This window comes from Mycteria americana, chromosome 6, assembly GCF_035582795.1.
Source record: "Mycteria americana isolate JAX WOST 10 ecotype Jacksonville Zoo and Gardens chromosome 6, USCA_MyAme_1.0, whole genome shotgun sequence".
Classification (NCBI taxonomy): domain Eukaryota; kingdom Metazoa; phylum Chordata; class Aves; order Ciconiiformes; family Ciconiidae; genus Mycteria; species Mycteria americana.
This window is the reverse complement of record NC_134370.1, coordinates 11,186,308-11,211,914: the sequence shown is the minus strand read 5'-3', so window position 1 is coordinate 11,211,914 and position 25,607 is coordinate 11,186,308. Positions and strand designations below refer to the sequence as shown.

Here is a 25,607-nt window from a genome sequence, read left to right as displayed (position 1 = left end):
TAACATTTTTTTGCTTATTTTGTGGGGGTTTTTATTACCATGAAAATATGAGGTCGTCTTGCTTAGAGGAGTTTGTAAAACCTCTAAGATTCAGCTTCCCCTTCCTAACTATCAGTACTGATTCTAGCTGTCAGGTAGAATCCTGCAGCAAGAGAGGAAAGTTAGGATCAAACATATAAAGGTAAAAAGGAGAGAGCTACTTTTCTGTGAAAAAGGAGGAGAAGCCCCAAGTGTTAAATGCATCTTTATGAATAATAAAAGACCAATGTAAAGCATACATTTGTACTTCAGATTCCCTTCTAGCATAGATAAGAACTTGGCTTTTTAATGAGCCTTTTAAAAATTATTGTGACTTTTTTCTTCTGTTACTCATGTCAAACTGGGCTAAACTGCTTTTCTGGAGCTTGAATTGTCTAGGTGAATCAGGAAAAAAATGAGGGAATGGCCTCCCTGGAATATAATGCTCATCTTTGTTCCATCATAGCACATAATTACAGAGATCTGAGAGTCAGTGCAAGCCTTCCCACTGAATATGATATTGCTAAGAGCAAGTCTTGGTTGGTTGTTATGCAGTCCCAGCTTCTACTTGGTATTTTCTTAATACCTTTTACAAAAACAAGGAGGAAATTTATGCAAAAAGGTTATGTGTCATTGATTACAACTACTGATTTCAGTAATAAACATTAAATCTGGTAGCAAATATTTACAGTATTGGCCTCCAGAATAGACACTGGGTTTACTATTGCTGCTCTGCATGTATTCAAGATATAATAGTGGTTTGTTATGGTGAAGGTGATTTGTTATTGGAAGACTGCCACTTTTCTTGGCAGTGTTGCTGTTTTGATGGATTCATAACACAGGATGCATTTTGTCTTCTACAACAAAGTTTCTTTAGTAAGAAGTCAATGAGTCAGGTAATCCTTTCAATCTGATTTGATAATGAAGAGGCAAATACTCAGCTTTCATAAGGAGAAGAATGTTTTTATGTATATACACACAGCTGTGTTTCCGGGCGTGTTAGAAACAGTGGTCCCTGCTATTTCATAACTGACAATCATTACGTTATCATTTTCAGTGGATTTTGATGTCCCACTGGTTCCAAGATCTCTAAGAAGTCAAGAGATGTCTCTCCTCTAGCTATCAGTAGCAAAAGAGGCAATAGGAGAGTAACGCTGTTCTTCCTACACCCTTTTTCATTTCTAGACTTCCTTTTGTGGGAGACTAATCAACACAAAAACAGAGGGGAGGTTTTAATCCCTTTTAAAGAGCAATAGTAGTAATTGCTCTTTTCAAATATGAAGTTCATTTGCTTCATAACTTTTCTCGTCTCCCCGGTTTCATTTTTTATTCAGTTGTGCTTTTACCTATTTTGCAAGATTTTTGAGAGCTGTAGAACAAGTCAGCTAATTAAGTTTAGCTGTAAATGCAGGTTTCCTGTGTCCTAATAAACTACAAAAATGCTATTTTCAGTGAGTGAGTGATCCTTACGTGCAAAAATATAAATTATACAGCTGTGCCTTATGTACATACTATATACTGTTCACAAAGTATTTGGGCATCCATCCCAGTGGTGGCTGCTGTAAGGTCAGTACAAGTTTTGTATTTAAAGGAGAGTATAGGCATATTTCTTTGACATAGAATTGGTAAAAGGACACTGTTTTGTATTTTTGCTTTTTCTTTAAACTACTGGCTTTGACAAACAGTGGAAGAAACATATGTTTGGTTTTCTTTTCATAAAGCATCAGGAACACAGCGCATGGCTCTCTCTTCATCCCTTGATGCCCTCACTAATATACATGACCAATACACACATCAATGGGAATTATTATGGGTACCAATTTATATAGCTTCTTTATTTGTAAAGCTTTTGCTCTTTATCCTGGTTCATCTTTGTTGCCTCAATGTCTTATCTGCTGTGGGTTTCATCTTTACATAAGTGAAATCCAGACAAAACATTTTTAAATTTCAGAGCTTCAGTGGCTTTCTTACACGAGAGTTTGTTGTGGGCTAAAACTGAAGCTGATTGACTCAGATGACAGTAGAAATACCTGTGCTTTGTACAGAATGGAGTACATGTGCCTTTTGCCTTTAATGGGACTCTTTTCTCCCCAGCTTAGAGAAACAGATGCAAACTTGGGGAAGAGTTCCAGGATTTTGACGGGAATGTTGCGAAGGTAAGGCCAAGGTAGGGACACTTCTGCTCTTTCTTCTTTTACTCTCTTCCTCCATGCCTTTATTTTTCGTTTTAATTCAACCTCAGCATTTTGCTGACGTACCTGGCTTTTTTTACACAGGGTGCTATGTAGAATGGCTTTGAATGAATGCTGGTAGTGAAGCAGGCATGGTTAGATAGAAGGCTTTGTCACAGCTATGGAAAGAATTTTCTGTAGCCTGAGGGATTACCCCTTGCTCAATCATTTCTCATCTTTGTTTCTTTGTATTTGGTTTTTTTTTGTATGTGTGTTCTAAAATTAAGCTTTTTGATGATGATTTCCTGTGTTCCTTATTCTTGAGTGATTTCAGTGTTTTCAGGGTTTTTTACCTGTTAGATTTTATGTGAGAAAGTTTGTAAATGTTTTGGAGCGGTGTAAATTTGCACACAGAGAAAAGGTTAAGATGATCAATTCTGTCTGAATAGATGGGGCAGACACATTGTAAAACCTTGTGGTTTTCGCATGTTTCTTCCATGCTTTCAATGTGATGAAAATTGTCCCTGGGATCAAAGTGAGGTGATACAGAAAGGAAAAATTTGCAACAACCTAAAAATCTGTGTGGGACTGCAGGGAGGGAGTTATCCAGTGATTACTAGCCACCTTAAATTTACATCGGTGCCTTCCCAGACAGATTTTTTTGAATTAGTAGCATCTCTGGATATGTGTTCTTTACCCAGTGAAACAGCACCTGAGCTTCTCTGTGATGTTCATATTTCTGTATATATTCAGCTTCCTGAAGAAGAAAAGCATCCCTCTAATAGGTGTTGCTGGGTGCTATGAAAACACGGTTTTAAAGGAGTTTAGAGCATCCTCTGAAGTGTTCAGTATGAAATTACCCTTGCCATGGGCTTTTATGTTGCATATTTGCTTAATGCAATTTGCTTATTTAAAAAAAGAAAAAAAAGAAGAGAAAGTTTTAGCGAAGTTGTTGATTTGTCATTCGGCTTGGGAAATATCAATACCAGAATTTAATAAGTTGTTCTTTAGTGCAAGCTTTATCTCTTCATAAGGCTCCTCAGAAAAATATCTTTGTTGGTTCCTTGTATACCCAGTTGACAAAGGTTAAAATGACTGAACCTCATGTCTTCATTCCACAGATTTCTTACAATTCCGACTCCAAACTGTAACACAGAAAATTCTCTGATTAAGAGTAATATGTAAATGACACAAGCTAAATGCAAAATCCATGGAGAAAGGAAGTGGCAATTGAAAGGGATGGTTCAGTGCCTGTAGACAATCAAAATAAACTATAAAAAAAATGAACGAAAGAAAAGACACAACCAAACCCAAGTCTCCCCAGGAAGGGCTCTGCGACATGAGCTGTAACGAATATTCTGCATATGTCTCCATTTTGTCAAATCTCATTAAAGGGGTTTCTTGCTTTATGTCAATTGAGCTGTCCAAAAATCATTCATCATTTTAGTGTAAAAAAAAAATCATGCAGTTATTTAAATAATATCATATTAATGTTAAAGTTCAGCTGTCATTTAATAGTATGGCTTAATCAGACATAGCATTTAGGAAAAATAGTTTTTTCGGGCTTTACTTGGCTTTCAGGTTGGCAGATTCAAATAAGGATTTATGGGTTTCTAAACCAATGTATTCTTTCCATGTTTATGCTTGAGGTACCTCAGCCTTTTTTACAGCACCCTGTAGTCTGTTATTTTCAATGAAATAAAGTATCTCCTCATATTGTGTTTGAATACATTTGCAAGTAATTTGGAGAAGCTGAAACAAAAACATATGCTGTAACCTTTGACTTTGTTTTGTGTTTGGGAATCACAGTTAGGAGTCCTAGTTTATAAGTGTTCCATAAGCCAAATGAAAAATATGATCTTTCTGAAATATACTTGGGCTCTTCTTTTCAGACAAAAGGATTATGTAGTCGAACACCAAGACGGCATGTTTCTGTGTGTCAGAAAGGCACTGGATTTCCTTTTCCTTTAACAAAAATGCTGAACTGAGTCACCTGTCTGGATGAAAGGCAGGTTAGGATTTAAGCTCAGTTCAGGTAAATGTGCCAAAATAAATGCCTTGGCATAGATGTAACTTGCAGTAGAAGATTCTCAGGATGTTATTTAAAACTACGTAACAGACCTACGGTAAATTTAATTTACCTGTTGGGTAGACTGTTGGGTAGAAGGGTCCAGCATTATCCCAGCCTCAGCATCATCCCAATGTTGTTTAGTCACAAGAATAATCATAAAATACAGACCCCAGAAATCAGCACAAATTAGATAAATACAACTGTAAGAAAAATAATTAGGACAGATTGGCAGTTGTGTCCTAATTTCTGCATACTTCAGTACATACCACACAATGTTTCACTTAATTACTGGAACCAATAAAGAAAAACGCTGGAGGACTATTCTTCACATCATTATTATACAGAAAAGGTAATGTTAAACTGAACATTGCTCAACTTAGTTTCTGCTCCCACAATATTTATTTGCTGATATGCTTGAAGTCGTATGCCAGGCTAACACCCTGTGCATCAAATTAATGCCTATTTCTATTTTTACCATCTGCAAAAGGTAAAGCAGCATCTCTTCTGAATCTGGCCAAATATATTAAGAGATTAGATATTTAGATGGCTGGAGGGCTAAATTACTCCCTTTGTATGACCTAAATTCCCTAGCCATGTATTTGTGCATAAAATGTTCTGGAGATGGGGAATAAAAGCAGGGACACGTTTGGTAGGTTGCCATAGCTCACTAAGGAAATCAGTGGCCTCATAGGGACAGGTCTTCCTATCCCCGTTTGCTGCTCTAGCAACTTAAAGTAGCCAGCCTTCTGTATGGGAATTTGTTATCTCCCAGTATTTCGGATATTTGGGTAAGGAAATTTTTGTAATAAATGTTTTTAAATATTCTTGCTTTGAAATGACCTATACATTCATAATAGTCTTTTTTTCTCTAAATAAACCTACTGAGATTCTGCTAAACTAGTATATTCCTCTTATGACATTGTATTACTGGGATAGTACCGGCATGTTGATAATGTCAAAACAGTAATCATTTCCTTTTACATGTATCTGTAGCTCTGGACATCATGAATCCTCTTTAAACCTGTGAGACTAGAACAGAAGCTCAGTGTCATTTCAGTTACAGAGTTTTCAAATAAGAGGTTTTAACATAAGGAAATGGCATCTTCTGCGGTCATCTGCAATATTGCTGTCTCAGACATCTACCCCCTGGCCTCTACCCCATTGTGAATTGGGGAGCGCACAGTGTGATAGAAAAAAGCAGAAAAGAATATGCTGTGAAAGATCTTCAGTCTTTTGCCCATATCCTAAGCCAATAGCCTAGAAAAGCTTTTAAGAAAAGAATTTGGACAGTCTCCAAGCCACACATGGCCCAGTGAGAAACAAACAAACCTAAAAGTAGCCAGATAAAAATTTCAGTAGATTTGAATCTTTATCCAGTTAGCAGATAAATTCTATTTAACCCCTCCAAATTGCAGAAAAATATTTTAGAAAAATAGTTACTACCCTCCAGAACAAAGTTTTATTCTGTCTGGTTCACCAGGAAATTTTTATGCCAAAAATTCCCTTTTAATCTTCGGATTTCAATCTTCTGAGTTGTTATCAATGATGCTTTGAGAAGCTCATGAACACATCTGCTCTTATAAAAGAGACTTTTTAAATTTTATTTCCAACAGGACAGAGACACTAGCTCCAGCTGATGGAAATGAAGCAGTAAGTGTTCAGCTCTCAGGTGATAAGTTACATGACTTGCCAGCAGCTGCGTGACCACTGTGACTACGATCAGAAGCAGGGAATGCCTCCCCCTCCGTGCTAGTTGTAGTCAAGCTTCTTCACTCTTTCTAGGAAGATTCTGGCAGTCCTGCTTCCTGCATCACTTCTAGTCAAACTTCCTTGTGCTTTTGTACTCTAGGATAGTCCAGACCTTACAGTTATCTTTCAACATTTCATAGAATCACAGGACAATTTAGGTTGGAAGGGACCTCTAGAGGTCATCAAAGCAAGTCTAATTAGAGCAGGTTGCTCAGAGACTTCTCCAGTCAAGTTTCGAACACATCCAAAGTTGGAGATACCAATGCCTCTCTAAGCAGTCTGTTCCAGTAGCAGTTGAAATAAGCAATTTTTGCAGGTATCTAATTGAAATTTCCCAGCATCCAACTTGTGTCCATTGCCTCTGCTCCTAAGCAGAAGTGATTTAAAACATAAGTGGTTTAGAATTGGCCTTCAGAGTCTGGGCCTGGATTGCAGTTGTTCCTAGCAGTTCTCAAACAATTTCAGCAGTTCTGAAGAGGCCCCTGTGGTCATTAGGCTGAGATGACATTCCATGGAGGGCAATTCTTTAAACAGGGTGTGGGGTGCTCTGCCTCCACCCATTGACCTGGTCAGGTGGCCATTAAGCAGTGGATACACAAGAATTTTACTTGCTTTCTCACACTCCTAGAGATGTGAGAAGTTAATTATGTCTCTTCTGCCTTCTCTCTTGACTACGAAGCCCGCATTTCCGTATGCAGAAGAATAGCAGCAGAGGCAGTCATGTCCCTGTTGAGGGAAACCAAAACAAACAGTGAGCGTTATCACTCTTTTTCCCATATTTCCCTACCAACCTCTGTTTCCATCCCCAAAAGTCCATAACAAAAAAGATTTTCTTCTGAGCTAAAGCCTGTCTCAATATCAGCCATACTAGGCCATGACGGTTGAGTCTCTGCAGTTTTCTGGAGGAACGTCTTTGTATCACAGATACTGAGTGAAGTTTAACATACAGTTAGGTTTGCCTTGTTTTCGTGCTAATAGAGGAGTTCCTCTTTCCAGCAGGAACTTTGCATATTTGGTCTCAGGCCAAAAGAATTTTGAGTAGAAATTGTTTCAGCCACTTTTTGGTACATATATTTCTATTTTTACTTCAAGATGTATTTCTACACTGAAAAATGATTGAAATGGCAAATCCTTTAGCAACATGTCTGCTCCATGTTGAATATTTACAGCTGCAGCTGTTTCCTTTAGTAATTTAGACCTTGATTCAGGAACATATTTAAGCATATGGTTAACCTAAACCAGAGGAGCGATTCCCTTAACTTGAGGGAGACTGAATGAGGGGGGAGTGAGTGGCAGAATGATTCCGGGTCATCTCTTGGGACAACATAGCTTTTATTGCGCTCCTTGGTTAAGGCCGATTACAGAGCAAACCCTGTCCTTAATATTTCTGTTGTTAAGTGGAAACCATAAAATACACATAGGGTATTTTAGTGCTTGTTACTGTCAGTGTAAGAACATTTTTTTTTAAATTTCCTGACTTTTAAGCATTTAGTATAGTTACTTGATTCTTATATTATTGTACATGTTTGTGTTTTAATATGCAACTAATCTTTATCAATTATGAAGTGTTGAGTCTTTTCAGAAGAAAACTGGTAAGCTCTGCGGTGCTGTTAATCACAAGATAGTCTTTGGATAAGGAACATACGACTTGTTATTCCAGATTAAACCTTGGCATTAATTAGTACCTGGTTGTTCCTCACTTTGTCTCTGACTTTAAAAAGAAACCTTGTTTCTTTGTTGAAGTGATGGACAAAACATATGGAAAACGTAAATGTAGTGTCAGCAAAATTCCCAAGCGTAAGCATTCTTCATCATTAGGAGTCCAACCAAAAAACAGGAAATGTACCTCTAGGTCTGAACAGCCAGAATTTTAAAATAGCATGGGACACTGTGGGTTCCCTGTTCTCAATTTAGGTATGACGTAATCTGGTGTATATAAGATGCATTTCTTATTTTTAATAATAAGTTGAGAACCATTTTATAAACCTTGCTCATCTTTCTTGGACAGTGTTCTGTATGTTGTTTCCAAAATGCTTTTAAAAAATCTTACTTTACTTTCATTCAGTGCTAGAAATACTTTTCAGTTCATGCATCATAGAAGGTGCAGAAGCCTTTTGAGCTGCTGTATAACCACCATAGCTACAGCAAGCAGTGTGCATGGAGAATTCCAAGCTGTATACTGAAGGTACTGAACGCTTCACAGAATGGGACCAACTTCCACGTTGCAAGCATGTAGCTATGATTAGTTTAATGCCACCTTAGCCTTTGCAAACCTTCAGCTCCAACAGCCTAAGTGATACAGAGTTAAACTTACTTCAAACCTGGAAAAAAAAAAGAGCATCATGATTGATCTTTACATTTTAATAACTTAAGTGCATAGGATAAAATAAGTCAGTGTCGTAATCTCCTTGCACCTAGGCAAAGTCTTAGAAGGCTATGTCCTTCATTCATTGAGATGGAAGCATTTATATTGTAGCATTGTTTTATTTTTCAGATGGTTGGAAAGCTTTATCCATGTGTCAAGCTGCCTACACTACGGCCATTATGAGCAGGGCTCTCAGTATTCTTCAGACAATATTTCTAATTCTCTTTTTTCATTCCTTTTTAAAATGTACAATGGCCTTTGTTCTGTCCTCTCCATTCCCTCTTTTCTATCATCTGGAATTGCTATCTCATTTGCCCCCCTTCCATCTACTTGTGTCCAGCTGAACAGCTGGAAAGAACATTATCTAAAGCACAGTTGTGTTTCTGCAGGAAAGCAGGGTCCCAATGGATAATTATCCAAGCTAGTCCTAGACTGCATATACCAAGAATGTAAAGCATTGTAATAGGTTAAATATCATGTAACCCTTTGTGATTGTTCTCTGTATTGAGATATGTTGACTACCATTAAGCAGCTAGAGCCTAAAAAGGTTCACAGTGTCATGAGTGAAACAAAAGGCATTTCATAGTCAGCGTTGTCATGTCTGCACAGCAATAGATGTCCCATGACATGCTTTCATGAGAAGGCATGTCTTATATCAGCATAATCAGTGCAGTGCTTTCTTGCAGTAGTTACAAGTAGTTTCCAGTTGGTTGAGTTCTTTCTGACATGATATTCAGGAATAGTGAACGTAGTGAAAATATTTTGAATGTGGTGAGATTATTTATGTGAAGCAGGGTGAAGTAGAGAACCTGTTAGCAAAAGCTGACATTGGTAATTGTGGAAATAATTGGAGACAACTCTTCAGGAGTCAATGAAGTCAAACTCCTTAAGGCCAATAGTAAATTAAGCATCATGTTGTTCTTGACACCACTCACAGTATAACTGTCACAGAACAATATATGCCAAATTTTACACGTTCCGTTTACTATGGAGTGTGTAAGCCATACATTTCTAAATGTAATGTTTTCTGATCAGGGGTCTGCATGGTATCTGTCTACATGGGTCATTTAATTTTAATCCAAAAATTTGCCAAAAGAGAAATAGAATCACCTTGGAAGTGATCTCAGAAAAGTTCATCCCTTTGTGTCAAGGCAGGATTGACTGTCCCTGTTTCAATCCTGGCAGATATTCATCTGGCCTGCTCTGCACTGATGAACATTCCTCGTCTCTTCAATCAAACTGTTCCAAGTTTTTCCTAATGTTTAGCCCAAATCTTTCTTCCTGGGTAGACAGAGAGCTTTTATGTGCTGGTGCACTTGGGGAGATTTCTGTGCTCTGTCATGGCCCATGACTTCTGCTGTGAAAAGAAATTTCTGCTGAACTTTTCAAGAATTAGAGAACATAAATAATAGTGTACAGAATTAAATTATAGTTTCCAGTTTTCTTCAAGCCAAGCGTTTTGATGGGATTCGGGAATGTAAAAATGGAAGACTTGGCTAGTGTTTTATTTAATAGGCAAATCCTGGAAACTCAGCCTCTCCAAACAGTAGCTTCATGTGTAGGTGTCACTGAGCTTTGCAAATAGAGACACCAAAATTAAATCATTCTCATGAGGTTGCATATCTGGACTAAAATTAGACCGTATGCTCAGCTGACTGAAAGTAACATTTGAAACTCAAACAAGATCAACAAAATACAGAGGTGTAACTTTTTTGTGGCACTTCTAAAGGTTTTAAGAAAAAGGCAGTAATGTTGTCAAACAAACATCAACATTTTTAACTTATTTCTCCCACCCTTGCCCATAGACACACCAGCATTTTGGGCAGATCTAGTATTTGGAAACAAATGGTGGGAATGGGAATTGTTTTGCCTAGTCTTCTGTCAGGTCTCTGCAGGAGCTTTGTTAATCTTTATAAGGTAGAGAAGCGCTTTTGTGTGTTGTGAGTATGATTTCCAGTAGCACTTGGCACTTTTCTTGCCACACTTGATTGAAATTGTCGGCTTTTAATAAAAGCAAAATTAATTCAGCTTTCCAGCATGATTCTGGTCACACACCAAGGAATTTATCTTTAAGAAAACAATGAAGTCATCAAACTGATTTAAAACTTCTGTGATACCAGAATCTTGTCCTTATTAGCTAATCTTTTATATTAGATCATTTTCAATCTAGCTCATAGTAGCAGGTCAGAGTTTCGGCCGTGCTAAAGAGACATAAGAGATTAAGTGACCAACAAGTGGAACAAAGGAAAACTTGGGATTTGCTGAGTACAATTTTTGTTCCAGTCAGTCATTCCAGTTCTACCACAAAATCCAGGACCTGAACTTGTAAGTCATACTTGTGTGAGTAGTTTGCTCTTCCATAACCCTAATATTGAATGAGGATCTCTTTTGGTTTGAGCAAAGTTTGTTGGGGGGGGGTTGGTGGTTGTTGTTGTAGTTTTACAAAGAAGGCCATAAATGATGACTGCGAGAAATCAACAGCTAAGGAAAACCAGGATCACTTAGAGTTTTTTGCAGATGAATTAGTGCTGCTGTGGGACAAGACCAAAACCGAGAATTTATATCCTCGTGTAGCACGTAATTATGTTGTATTAGACCTTTAAAGCTCTGCAGAAGAAATGTTCGCACATCGCTAACCTGCTGAGCATCTGTAAGAAGAATAACAAAGTCATGAACGAGAAAGTGTGGTCTTACAATGAGAGATTGTTTAGTCTACTTGGCGATAGGAAGGATGACAATTTTCTAATTTTGGCTGGCTCTTTAACTAATATGGAAGATTTGAACCTAATCAAGAAGGCAAAGAAAAGTCAGTGTGGAAACTGAGCAAAATGGGAAAGGCAGAGAAAACCAATTTTACCATAAACACTGAGATTTATGTTCTCTACAACATTTGTGTAGCTCTAAAGTAATTTATTGAAAATCATTGAAATTGTTTCAGAAATATCTAGAATAATATAAACAAGGGAGAGACTCTTGCAACCTTTTCAGTGCTAATGCTCCTTCAGTCTTAGAATCAGGATTATAACTCAGATTTTAAAATCATATTTTAAAATCAGTTTCTTAATTGGGTTTTTTGAAGACTTAAAAAATTAGTCAATGAATTTGAATAGTCAGAACCTACAATTTATTAGAATTGTAAGTGGTATTAGTGCTCTCCAGTTTAAAAACATAGCAGAAGAGTTCTTCACTGACCTGTATGCCTTCTGCAAATACTAATGTTTTTCCATGAGTGTTAACACGGCTTAGCTTGCAGGATCTCACTATGTAGCATTTATTACCTGAGAGCTTTTGTTTAGCTTGGACTTTGCTATATTAACTAAGCTGTAACCCAGAGGGTTTTTGTAACATTTGCAAGTTAGAGCAAAGTCTTCATCTTGTCTTATTTAGTAGATCTGCTGATAGTTTAAGATTGCAACACTAACGGATGATTTGTCTTCTTGAATCAAAATGGCATTTAAAATTATTTTTGCACCAACTCCCTACCTTCCTCCTGATAACAAATACTTGTGCAAGGAAAAAAATAGCACTTGCACGTTTCTATCGTTTTCTTATCGTGGCTGTATTTAAATAGGGAATTGTTTGAGAAACGTGGTTCTAAGTGTGCCTGGTCTTGCCTAGATGTTGGGAAGCATATGGTCTACTTTATCCGTGCAGAGAAACTTCCTTGCTGCTTTCTGTCACCACTATATTTTTTCAACTGCAGTTTTCAGTGTGAATGGCACACATGTGTTGATTGTGAAGGTAGCATTCTTTCAGTACAGCCTTAAGCTAATTACTCTTAGTGGCAGTGGGGCTTTGTACCTCATTTGTGAACAGCTATTTATACTACTACACCAGTACAAAGCAATGTTTCACATTACCAGTTTACCAGACTATTACACCATTGTGTTTTAATCCACTGTAGGTGGATGGAGAATATGAGCCATCTGTTTTATTTAATGATATAATCAGTAAACAATATATGCACTTTACACATTTGGTCATTAAAGATGCCATATTGTTGGACCCTGTATTTACATTGTAAATTGGTGTATTCACACATCAGCTCTTTCTGGTTTAAAAGGCTTGCTGTGTTCATAAGATGGTACAAAGCAAGCTCAGTAACGGCTCGAACCCAGCGCAGGTGGTCAAGCTAGTTGCCACACAGATCAAAAGTCAAACAACTGTGAATCTTCCTTTGAAATGGCATTTAGAGAGACAAGGCTGGTCTTATCTTCACAAACAAGAAAGAGTTATAGATATACATCATGAAGTTCTGAGAACAAAAAGGCGTTTCATAATCGCTCGGCATCAGAAAATCCAGTACTGCAGACTTTTGTGAAGATATCTTTGGAATATAAAGACCATCTTATTTTTCTGGACAAAATTTAGAGGAGTGAGTCTGAATTATTAAATACGAGAAAGTTCAGTGATTTCAAAACTTTGGAGACAAGCAGTTGCCTGCTCTCACAGTCCATTTAATTTTATTTTATTTTCAGCAATGCTTAAGCAGAATATAACAAACAGCAACAGCAAAACCCAATCTTTTTCAAGGGATAGGGGTGAATGGGTGTATTTGTGCTAGAAACAAAGGAAATGGCTCGAGATTTCCACTTCCCCAAAGTATTCTTGGTGAGCACCAAAAACCAGCCACCAAAATACATTAAAAATTCATTGAAAAGTAAAATCTTGTTTGCTAGTGCATTTTTAAGGAGATGGAAGATCATACAATCCTGTCTTAAAACCTTAATGTTCATTTTAGTGTTTTACTTCAGAGCTTGTACTTAAGATGCCTAGAACTTTAGGTATTTATTGGAGAACTCAGTCTCATTTCTCATTGTGTTTTATGAGGAAATATAATTGGGTTTATCACTGGGTGAAGGCTTGACTGGCATTTCCAGTAGGCAGCTGGGGGGAAGGACTTGTGGAACTGGTATGGCTAAGAGTGAGTTTGCAGGGCAGCAAGGCTGGAAGAGTAGTCTTGAGCTTAACAACACAGCTGCTCAGCAGCAATGGGTCTGCTAATAAAGGCGGAGCTCTGTGAAGGCCAGTTCTTTAGCTCAGTTTGAGATCATCTTTTAAAGCAGCAGAGTATCTGTCAGGATGAGATCTTAGTAATTTCTTGTTGTATGCACTTGTATAAAAAACTAGCAGCAAAATATTAATACATAGGAGATTTTCGTTTTGGTTTCTGTTCCTACATAATGCAGCTATACTCAGAGGCACTGAATATATACTCAGTAACAAAGTCTGCGTACTAAAAAGAAGTGTGTTCACTTTCCATTTAGTGTTACAAACATGAGGACATAGCTTTCTAAGTCTTTAAATCTATTTCAAAGGCAAGTTAATCATATTATTCTTTTTTTTATTCTTGGGGAGGGAGGAAAGAAGGTTTTTTTACTAGGGCTTTTTTATGCTGGCACAAATTTTAGAGATAAAGTATTTTCAAGTGTATGAGTGAAGAGAAGAAAAGAACCATTATATATGCTTTCAAAATATACAATATTTTCATGGTTAAAATATTTAAAATAAAACAAAATAAGACTCAGCTATAAGTGTCCCTTTTATAGTCTTTTCATATCTGTATTTCATGTAAGTTGAATATTAAGCATTGGCATGTTTCCATACGCTTCATGATGTATTGCCTTCTGATTTTGAGATTTTGTATAACTAACTTATTTCTAATCTTATAAAGGTGTTGAGATTTTTTTTCCCATCCCAATCCAGGAAAAACAATCAGAAACTTGACTACTAATGTTTGAATCCTAGGTTTGTCCTGGGTGTATCTTGGGTAACTGTGGACACATCTGTTTCTGTGCATCTCTAAAATGAGGATAATGTTCCATATCTCAGCAAAGCATTCCAAGGGCAAATGCCCTTAATTAATCTATGCATGGTCCTCGCATGACAACCTGATGAGAGTTTGTGAATGATGAACTAACTGGTAGCAGTGCCTGTCCTGATTTGGAGTCATGGCTTAAATGGATTTAAAAGGGGTGAAAGAGAAGCATGGGAAGAATTTAGACTAGAGGGATGTGGAGTATCTGATTTCCCATAACAGTCCATTACCAAGTACGTACCTGATCTCCTTAACTACTGAACGTAGATGTGAGAAAGAGGAGGTATCAATTCTTTGTTGTCTTCTTCAGGTAATATAATTTAGAGGGCTGCAGGTGACAGGCTCATCTTTCCTTGGGTGACGTTTTTGGTGTGTTGCAGACAGAAAAGAGTATTTGGGTTGGTTCGACAAATAGAATTAATGCATCCCTGGAGACATAATGATTAAGTGTATATATAGAAAAGCAGTAATGTTAAACTAGATGTGCTAGCCTAGGCAACTGCTTCTTCCTTATCAATCTCTCCTTACTGCTTCTGTCAGAAATGATGTTCTTATAGGTTGCTGTGGACTGAGATGTATTATTGCTGGCTGCTGTCAACCTGCAAAAAATCAGTACCTTACAAACGTTTGTTAAGTACTTTAGGGTTCCTCAAAGAAGAAATATATCCCTACAAATGCAATGTTTTATGACTTACTATCACAGCACTGCTGTTTCCTTGTTAAAAAAGGTGTCGAGCAGAGATGTGTAGACTCAGGGGTAAAGGCAGATGGTCACTTACTTCCCCTGGCCAAAATTACCTTTAGCACCATCACCTCTTGCCTCTGGGGAAATAAAAAGAAACACAGTTTGTTACAGAACATGGATGGGTAAAGCCTGTAGGTAATCTAGGAATGCATAAAAATTCTCATGTGTAGCAACCTGATGACCAAAAATATACTAGTGAGCCTTTGAAATTCCAATATTTTGCTGTTCAACTTCTGATTAAGGAGAAAATAAAAATGTGGATTTCAATGGCACTTTCTTGAAACATGCAGTGACATGGTGCTGCTCTTAGCTGTAAAGTTAGAAAAGAGTTTGTTAGACAGTTTGTGTGGCAGGCACATGTTGAAAGCTAGGGTAAAATGAAGTTTGAATGTGATAGCTGGTAATGATGCTGTAGAGCACCCTCTTCATGAAGAGTATTCTTTATAGAACGTCTCTTGTGCTGGTGCACTTGGTCATATTTTAACGGTCATCTTTGAATTATTGATGATTTATTAAAGCTCTACCAGCAAGCAGTGGGAGGATTAAGCTCCCACATGCCAGTTCCATCAGATGATTCCTCTTTGAGGAATCTAAGTGATCAAATGAGACGAGCCATTTATAACTCTTCAAACAGGAATTGTTCACAAGTAGTTGTTTCTCAGTAAATTCCTAGTGTCCTCTTTGGAGTAAGAGAGAGTATTTGGAATTATATGATACACATATATGATGTTAAGTCTATTGTAGAATTGTTTTATAATAAACTACATAAACCATATTAGCAGTGTTCCAGATGCTTAGCAGTCAACTAAGGAAACAGGGACCTCATCTCAGAGATGCACACTGTAAACAGGCAACACATAGGTGGGGTAGGGAATGTTGAGTGAATCCAAAGAAAAGGCAGTGCTGCAAAGATGCTGTCATGCTCTGTTTCAGGCAGTGATTTTTGTATGCGTATAATTCTGTTCATTGAAATCACCGGAAAAGCGTGTGCCCAAATGCTTGTTCTCTGAATCTTGAGAGGAGGAGCAGGTGCACAAGATACCAGAGAAAAGCTCTGTTTTATAAACGTACAGACTAGCTTACAGGAGAGTTTGTTTTGTCCTCTTGCTCCACTGACCCAATTAAATACAGGTTTCAGAGGAAAATATTGTTGTGGCTGACCTGGATAATAGAGATTGGTTGGGAGGACTATTAAACCTGGCCCTCCTCTCTAAACTATTGAGTTCTGAGACTGACTTTAGTTTGAGATCCACTGTACCCTGCTTTCTTTAATCCAAACCCCAAGAATGTGTAATCATCATTTAAAGGAATGAGCTCCTTTGTGAGGAGGAAGCCAAGAAGTGGCCCCAGAGAATGCCTCCCCACATGGAAAGCCACCACTCCCTGATTTGATGGCTTCCATGCTAATGCATCTTTCAAGGGGGCCTCTTTGTCCTGTGTTGTTACTTATTTGGCTCTTCTTTTATTTCAGTCTTAATTGTCATTAGCGGGTTGGTTTTTTTCTCAAGGCATCTGGGGAATAGTAATTTATTGCATATTGTTTTGTTTGTCTAAAGGCAATTGCACAAGCTTGAAACCTAATCCTTGTAATCTTTCCTGCTAGGGAGAGCTTGAGATAAATACTGCTGTTTGCTTGGTGGGAGTGGGTCTCTACTTTTTGATCATCCATGTCTAAATGTTGAGTAATACTTAAGGGAGAATGTTCTTAAAATATTCCTTAGATTATTATTAGATTATATTTTATGTTTGATAAAAACTGGAAAATTGTGTAAATATTTGCTTAACATTCCACCCCTAAAGCAATTTATTTCCTTTCTGGCCTTCAGCTCGCTTGCTCAGTGAAATGAGATCAGTCACTTTCTGTTTATATTCAGTTTCACTTTGCAGTGTTCACATACGTGTAGTGCGATTCCCCACTGCGGGGCAATATTTAAATAATAAGTGGGGAATAAAGAGGAAGGAAGGGAAAAAAAATTTTTCAAATATTTTCTAGTGTCTTCCCGCATTTTAAAAGTAAACAAGTGCTATGATTATACTACTTGCGTGTGACATGCTAATAACTAGTGTTAGAAGAAATTTAAAGAATAATCCCGTCCTGCTTTTCTATAAATTGTTTGTCTCAGAGTAAGTAAGACCAGTTCGTACATATTATGTTCCTGTGGCTACTGTTCAAATCAGCCCTTGGCAAAAGCGAACACATGTGAGATATCTCATTCTTACAAGAGGAAATCACTTTTGCATCTTGGATACTTCATGGTGGTTGAGTTTTCTGGAAAGTCCTGACTTTTTCACATAGACAACAGTCAATACTCACATAGGTCAATAGTTTGGCTGTTTTCTCTCATCTGAATTTTCCATTTTGGATTAATATAGAGTGTGGGTCTCGAAACCATGGACATCAGAACAAATGCTAGGTCATGATTAGAGCTTGACTAGATGGGAGGAGGGGCTTAGGGTAACATTGTGTTGTGGAAAAAGAACCATCAGAGTCAGTAAATTAATTTAAAAGAATGAGGACACTTCTCCGCATCAACCGGAGTTGAAGCATTTCTGTCGTACATTGCAAAATGGCTGCTTCAGATGCAAGAAGTCCTGGAGTTTCTCTTGAGTCCTCTTTCTCTCCCACCACGTTTTTGCAATTAAATACTGGATGAAAATTCTTTTTCCTTTCCTTTTGTTTTGTTTTGTTTTTTGTTTTAAATGTGTTACTTTTTCCTTAATGTGTAGCAGCTGATTTTTCCTCTGTTGGTTCACTTGGGCACAGAGACAAACCTCCTTTCAAGGAACAGAGTTCCAACATTGTTGTTGATTATTTTAATGGGAAACCATCTGTGTGGTAAGGCAGGCTCTCCAGCTTCTTCTGGAGAAGAAAAAAGAGATGCAAGTATTTTAGCCAAAGGTAAAACCCTTCCCTCTGTAATGTGGATGGACTCACAAAGAAAGTAGACATGAAGACATGTGTCTCCTCACCACACTCACGAAGCCCTGATTTTCAAGAGCAGCCAACCTGTGACAGACAGTCCCTTGGGAACACAGCTGGCCTTCTTCAGAGTGTGATCCGCTCCCGGTGCTTCCCACAACATTGCAGTTGAGATCTGCTGCTCCTTTGGGGGACGAAGGGCCAGTTTGCTTTCCACGAGCTCTTTGCCCTTCTTTTTTCTGGCTTAGCCCATCTTACCTTCCCAAGGTTTGAGTTGCATTTCTTGCAGCAGTCTTGTGCTTCCTCTCCATCCCTTTCTGTGGTTTTCATAGCCTGTCAATCTGAGATGGTTTTGACTTCTTTTGACAAACACCTTCACTTAGAATCACAATGTGGTTGCCCTGAAAAAAAGGCAGCCTTTCTTTTCTTCCTTCCTCTTTATGAACTAGAGACACAATGTGTAAAAGCTTGGTGTAAGCTCACAATAGCACTTTGTCCTCTTTCACATCACTTGCCAAATAACTACTGTTGTGGCAACAGCTGTAACCAAGCATGGTGTCAGCTAGTTTTGCCATAACATGACTGGGTGCCAATAATTTTAATATAATGTGAAACACACGCCCAGGCCTTGCAATGAGGCATCTGATTATTAAATTCCTTGAAATGTCATCTGGATTTTTTTTTTTTTTTGCATCAATTCAGGTCTCAGAACTGGACAGTGTTGTGATTAAAAGAAAAAGAACAGAAAATTCTCTCATTATAGTAAACATTTCCCAGAAAACTCTCACACAGCTCTGCTCTGCTTACATAGACAGCAACAGCAAAGGCTCTGTGAAGGCTGTAGGGGTGGAGGTTATAATTGTGGCTACCAGTTGCTCTTTACTGTAGCACTTTCTCCAGTGACAATAAATGCTATTTATTTTTAGGCTTCTTATTCTGCACTACTTATAAAAACTAAAAGGTAGGAACCTGATGAAGCATTTGTTTTTAATACATTGCTTACATTGTGCCCCAAAGCATGGTATTCAGCATTATTGTTAATGATTGAAGCATTAGCATTTAATTGTGTAAAGCAATTTAAAAGCTCAATATTACTACTTCTTGGGCTGAGTCTATTAATACAGCTAGCATTAGTAAGAAATATATTGAAGGAGCTGAACAAGGTCATAAATGTTCTGTGTGCAAAGAGCACCTAATGCTTTTTTCCAAGCCTTTAAGAAGTAGTTTAAAAAAAAAACCAAAAACAAAACCAAACCAAACTAAACCTTGTGAGGTGAATAGATAAAAGGCTTTCTTGGTTTAGTTATGTCAGTTTGGCTTTTTCCTGTAATTGCTGGGGTTGTTTTGTTCCTAAAGAGGGAACGGATGCCAAGCTGAAGAGGTAATTTCTGAGCACTGTTTCAAGATATTGTGAAAGTTCTCAACTTTTTTGTAATAAGAAAAATAACACTTCTCTAATGATGTCTGTTTATTGCATATTGTTCTTCTGTATGCAGTTCGGTGCAGCTGGCAGCAAGTACTTGAGAGAAACCCAGGGCTGAAGAAACAGTGTAGGGGGAACCTGAGTAGCCCTGAGTACCTGCAGGCTGTGCGCACCGACTCCTCTGGGTGCTGTCAAGCAGTCCTTACCTTATGTCACCGTGGGTCAAATTGAAAGAGATCATTTGCGTTTGATCCCAGGTGTCTTTACATTGGAATCAAAACAGGAAAAAGCTCCTGGCAGCATGAAGCTGGATTGGAGGTGTTGATACTCCAAACATGTCCGGATGTCACTCTCCTTGCGTCAGATGGGCTGGCTGTGGGGCTTACTTTCCTCTGGTAATCTTAGGAGTTACTTGCACAATGAAAGGTCCAGGTTTTTCCGACCTGTAAAGAGTCATAGCAGAGCTCTGTAGTTGTAAAGTATCATTATGTGCTCAGAAGTGAAGAGGTTTTTACTAGGGAGGAGCTCAAACCAAAACCCTAAATGTGGATGTTTCTAAACCTTGGAATCGGTATCCAAATCTGAGGTTTGCAGGTTACATGTGCCAGTAGCACATTAAACCACTGTATGACATGGAAATTTCCCTAAACTTACAGTATTCCACATCCAGGTGCAGTTACAACTGATTTCTGCAGGCTCTGCTAGACAGTTTCCAGGGGAAATTTTTGTTTAATTTAGTATCAAGCCAAATCCACCGTGTATCTTCAAGTCTACTTAATATTTGAATGTGTGCGGAACAGAAGCAGCGCAGGCAGAAATAATATGTTGTTTCCCAAAATGATTCGTTTAACCCATAGCTTGGGAAGAAGACCAACCCAAAGAAGCAGAAGCAAGTTCTGTCTCTAGATCCACACAGGTTTTGGCTTCTCTAGTGATGCTGCAGTCATAGCATTTTAAAAGGATACAGTTGTTTTCAGTCCAAAAGCAAGTTGATTCTTCATGCATAGTTGACACTACTGTTTAGGCTGACGAGGGTAAATTTTAGGACAAACCACAGGAAATGGCTTGGAGAGGTGGAGGATATTAAGAAAATATTGTACTGCTGCTTTAGAAGTAAAATGAAACACTTTAGGCTCCATTTTCCCATACGATGTTTAAAGCCATTGTTTTGATAAATTTTTTTGCAAAAAATATTGCAACTATTGAAAACAAATGTGCTTCAAAACATATAGTTGTTTTTTGTAATCTCAGACCAAGACAAGTCACAAGAAAATCCTCTTCTTCTCACGGAGGGCAGCTTGAGGTTTTGTGAAAAAGCGTTTCTTTCCTCCTTCCTCTGTCCCCTCACCCCCTGGTTTTGGACTAGCTGTGTCCCCTTGAAAGCACTACTTTCTGTGTGAGCTTTGAGAGTGAAAATTGTTTAACTTTTTGTTTATTGAAGAATCTGCTTTAGCTGGGAAGTTAGATGCAGCAATCGGAACAGAAATAGCACTTTTAAAGCTGACGGACTGTATTCGCTTTGGTATGTAGAGAATGGCAACAGCAGTCATTAGTATTGAGAGAATTCTGTTCTTTCTCTGTCTCTCTGCCCCTGTTGCAAGATGAGCAAGGGCTGACCTGAACTTTTGTTTGTTTGTTCTGCTGTGGGGTTAAAGATTCACGCTCCCCCCCCCAAGAATGTTTTATTCTGTTTTTGTAAGGGGGGGAATTCAACTTTTGTGAAGGCAAAAGAAAAATCCTTGCCCAATAAGAAACAGCTGAACAAGACCTAAGCTGATAGATTTTTTTTTCCAGCTTTCTACCTGTGAAGAAATACAGTATTTTTAGGGTGAGGGGTGATTGTGGAAAGCAGAGATTGAACAAATAACTGCTTTAAGGCCAGTGGTAGAAACGCTTGCCAGTATAGTAATGTCAGTTGGAGGTGTGATTTTTGGCTGCATGTGTGTATTGGCAAAAGCCCTAGTATAGACATGGTTGTACCAGGAAAAAAAAAAAAGCTTTGGCCAGTATATTCTGTTTTGCTTGGGGAGGGTATAAGCTCTAACAACAAAAGCACTTTTTTCCTGCTGGTAAGTTGCAACTCCAGTAGAAGCTTATGCCAAAATAGTTATACTGTTGTAGTGGCAAACCTTTTTCATAGACTGAAATTCTGAGTCTGGTATCCTAACATTAGCAACTGTGCTCCTGTTATTGTTAATTTTAACAGCAGCAACATCTGAAGGTGATTTGAGTGCCTTAGACTTTGTAGCATTGTAATGATCTTGAATTTACAGATCTGCATTTCATTTACTCCCCATACTTATGAGAATTGCAAACGAAATTACGCTGGACTCCATCTTTTGCATGCAAGACAGTTCTTTACAATTCTTTTTTAATGGCTTTCTCCTAGCTACAACTCAAGTAAAAAGGTCCATGTGCTGTCTAAAAGCTGAAGAATGAGATTATCTTTGGATTTGTTTTCTGATTCATTACACAACTGTTTATAGAGAAACATGGTTCTTCTAAGTGTACCATAGTCTTCATACCTAGGTTTTACAGATTTCTGTAGCAGTTTTTTTCTTAAATATCTTGAATATGTTGGGACTGTGGAGGAGATGTTGTCATTACCTCGTGGGACTACGTAGTCATATGTGTAACACCACAGGCCTTCCGTGTGAACCTTCCTTCTATTTTACTCACACGTTAGGATGAGAAAGAAGTCCTTTTTTCTAATACTGAAGCACACTGCATCAACCATCTTCAATACATGAAGTCAGAAGGGGTAAATACTCATTCCAGGTCCCAGTTTCATGTCACAAGAACATTTCAGCTATTGTGTAATCTCTCCAGAGTGCCCTCACACTAGGAGAGCAAAAACAATACTGTTCTCAATACTGTTAGGGAGGTGACGCTTGGAGATGTTGCGCAGTCTGCCCTCAGCGATCAGTACCCTGCTTATCTTCCACTAGTAGTTCACGTCAACTGACTTTTTTATAAGAGAATACCAACATCTCAACCTTGATCGCTAGACTTTTTGTTCAGCCTACTACTGCCTCGTTATGATATGGTGCAAGAGAATGTTATGGTTGTTTGGGTTTTTTTGTTTTTGCTTTAAATTACCTCTGACTTCATTGGGTGTAAAATTTGGCCAATGCTGAATGCTTTTGAAAATCCCACCCTTCAGTTGGTTTTCGTTTTGTCCGATGTAGGACTCAGTAATGTGTACTGGCATACATCTCGCTGGAGCAGAACAATGATTTATTGTGCTAATTACTGACATCGCAAAACCACAGACAGTAATCTTGATCTTGGCGGGGAAAAAAAAACCTAAACACTAGGTTAAGACCTATTAAAAAAGATACTTTATGTGGCTGGTAGGATAAGAAAACTAAGCATGTTGAGTTTTAGAGTGTTTCCCTTTCTAAGTTTATGCTCTTCATAGTTTTTAAAAAAAAGAGGAGGAAAAAAAAAAAGGAAATGCTGGAGAAGGTTGGTGTTTAATAAATGGTACACACATCTGAAGCTGTATTTTCAGTATTCTTGGTCTTTCAGTCTCACAGCTTATCTTTTTCTAGGCTTGTGAAGCATGAAATAAGTTAAAATCAATAGGTTTTTAGAATATTTGGGCTTTCTGGCATTTTTTCTTTGTTGCTCTGTGACTTGGACAACAAACATTGTGAACTGAGTAGCCTCAGTTTGTTAATCTCTCCCTTGGGTGCATCCTTTCTTAGTTCAGCAAAAACACAAACAAAAAAATCTACTGCATGTGGTCAGTACTCAGTTTGCTTGGGCTCATGTGTCTTGTTGAAACCAGAATATTTTCTCTCCAAGACAAGCCCAGCCCCTTATTCTTGGTAAGGATTCTCAGTTTTCGTTCTGGATTTTAGCTGTTAACCCCTTTGCCATTTCAGCTTCAAAAATCAACTAAAAAAAATTCATAGTATATTTAAGGGAAATATGCATGTTTAACTTTTTGCTTGTTCAAATAGCTGAACTGCGTTTGTTCAAATATAAAACCACCCCAAACAAACAAACAAACAAACAAAAACCCCAAGCGAGCATACGATCACCTAGCCAAAACCAAAAATGAGAAATTTCCTTCTCAAAAGTGCAACTTTCAAGAAACCTTGGGTAATAACTATACTAAAAACTATAAACAGGAGGTTAAAAAGGGAACACTCTTACATCCGAATCTGCAGTGTCTGCTACCCAGTGCCTTAAGTACTTTGGCTGAAAGCAAAAATGTAAAAGACTGATTAAATTCTGGCATTTGCAGCTTCATTCACAGTTTGAGTGGGTTGCTAGCAACTTTCTGCCTGCAAATGCAGCATAAGATCAAGTCTCAGGTAGGGATATGAGAGAGTTCCTCCAGTCCTCTTGCTATAACACAAACTCTCTCAGGGCAGCTATACCTCAACTCAAGAAATCTGAAAGACATTTAAACAAAAATAAAACTTATTACAAATATTTATTCTTAGGGCATCTGCCAGATGGAACTGTAGTATGGCAAAGGTTTGCCCTATGGTGTACCCCTTACAAGGAGAGCAACAAGAAAGAGCTGGGCAAAACAATGGTTTCTGGAGGAACGCTTAATTGAAAGCTTTTCCCTTAAAAATATCATCTTTCCAGAAATGCAGATGTGCATGATAATCCTATAGGGATATTGGTATTTGGCCTCTAGGATTTTAAGAGTCCTGTTCCCAAGGTTAAGATATACAGAGAGCCAAATTTTATTTGAAACTATTATACAAGACAGATATGGAAGCTCATGGAGTATTACATTGCAAATCACATGTTAAAGAGAGACACATGGCTCTTGAGCTATAAAATGAGTAGAGAAAGGAATGATATTTAAAAGATATCTTTAACCACTTGTTTTACTCATTAATCTGCAGTTCACAAAGCATTATTTGCAGGAAAAAATGCATTATAGGATTGTTTCTGAAAAGCAAACAAATATTTCAGACATTTTCACGGCTAACGTAACTGTGCAACAATAGCAAAACAAATGCGATGGCGAGCAATGTTGCTATGAGTGAATATGTTGAACAGCTGCCACCTTCCACCCTTGAGACTTCTGCGTATCTATGTTGGATGAAGTGATTCCTGTAGCAGATTTGTAATACACTTTGTGTTGCAGGGGGGTTAAAGGGAAGAGCTGAATCTGTGATACAGGGCCCTAATGTAGATTTCGTCGAATCAAGAGGGACTTCTGCTATTGGCATGACAGGGCTGTTGCTTATGAACAAATACAAAGGTCTGAATGTGCCCCGTGGCAAAACTCCTGACCCAGTGCAACACCATCGCAACAAGGTGCTATTCTCTTCCACCCTAACTCTCCCATACGTGGGCGCTTTTGCTCTACCAAGTGCGCCCTGGGAAATGCGGTGTCCTATCTCTCTCCGTGCCTGTGACAGTGTTCTCCGTACCTGCACCTTCTGAAATGACATGAGGTGTTCTCAGATATTCACGGTCATTCTGAGACTGTTCTTGTTTCTTACCAGATTTATAAAGAAGAGGGCATTGCAGCTTTGAAAAAAGCACTCAGAAGTTTATCAGAAGAGTGACGTTAGTCAGATATTACCAACTGTGTCATTCCTAAGGGTATTATTCTGTTCTCGTGGACTGGATATTTTGTATGAGTGGGTTAAGTTCCATTAGCTAGAGATGGAAGCAAGCAGCTGAACTTGGTACTCATTTCCAAAAACATATTTGAGGGTATCATATTTTGCAGAATACAGTTAAGCCTACTCCACTTATAAGCAATACAAAAAGCTATAATGAATAGTTTTGATTATGAGAAATCATTGATTTAAAAGAGCACTGGTTACTGTGACTACAGTTTATTGTTGATACAATCCATCAAACAATCATTGGAGGTAAACAGTTTTCCCTCCTGAAAAAGTCTGCATTTTCAGAAAGATGTGCATGCTTTCTTCCCTTCCCTCAACACCTTCCCTGTGCCCCCAAATAGCATATAATGCGCTGGTTAGGACACTTCCATGACTTACGGAAAATCCAGCTCCAGTACTCACTTTTTTTATATTCAGATCAGGGTCTGGACTCCAAGTTTCCTAAGTCCCAGAAATTGCTGGACTCCAAGGGTTCCCAAATTCAGTGTGCTCGATTTATGCCATCACAGAAGGTAAGAGCAACTAGCTGTAACCTCGTGGCTACTCTCACGGCGCATGCAAGATAGGCTTTTTTATTCAAACCTGAAGACTTCCAACAGGAGAGCTATGAGAGACTCATTCCAGAGTAGCCCAATGGTTAAATGTTCAGGTAGGCCATCACATTTAGGCTCTCCTGGTCTCCCTCCCGCAGTGAGTGATAAAACCTGGTGAGTTT

General features: G+C 38.2%; 1 protein-coding gene across 4 annotated transcripts in view; it reads left to right on the top strand.

The window, feature by feature from the left end:
• VTI1A (vesicle transport through interaction with t-SNAREs 1A) overlaps positions 1-25,607 on the top strand; it is a 272,754-nt gene that overhangs the window by 167,991 nt on the left and 79,156 nt on the right. For 2 of the 4 annotated variants that reach the window (XM_075504539.1, XM_075504540.1), the window contains one exon: positions 2,113-2,185. In XM_075504539.1, coding sequence (XP_075360654.1) covers positions 2,113-2,178 — 66 coding nt within the window. In that variant the 3' untranslated portion in view covers positions 2,179-2,185. The remainder of the gene's footprint in view (positions 1-2,112; positions 2,186-25,607) is intronic. The other 2 variants (XM_075504537.1, XM_075504538.1) reach the window with 1 other exon arrangement.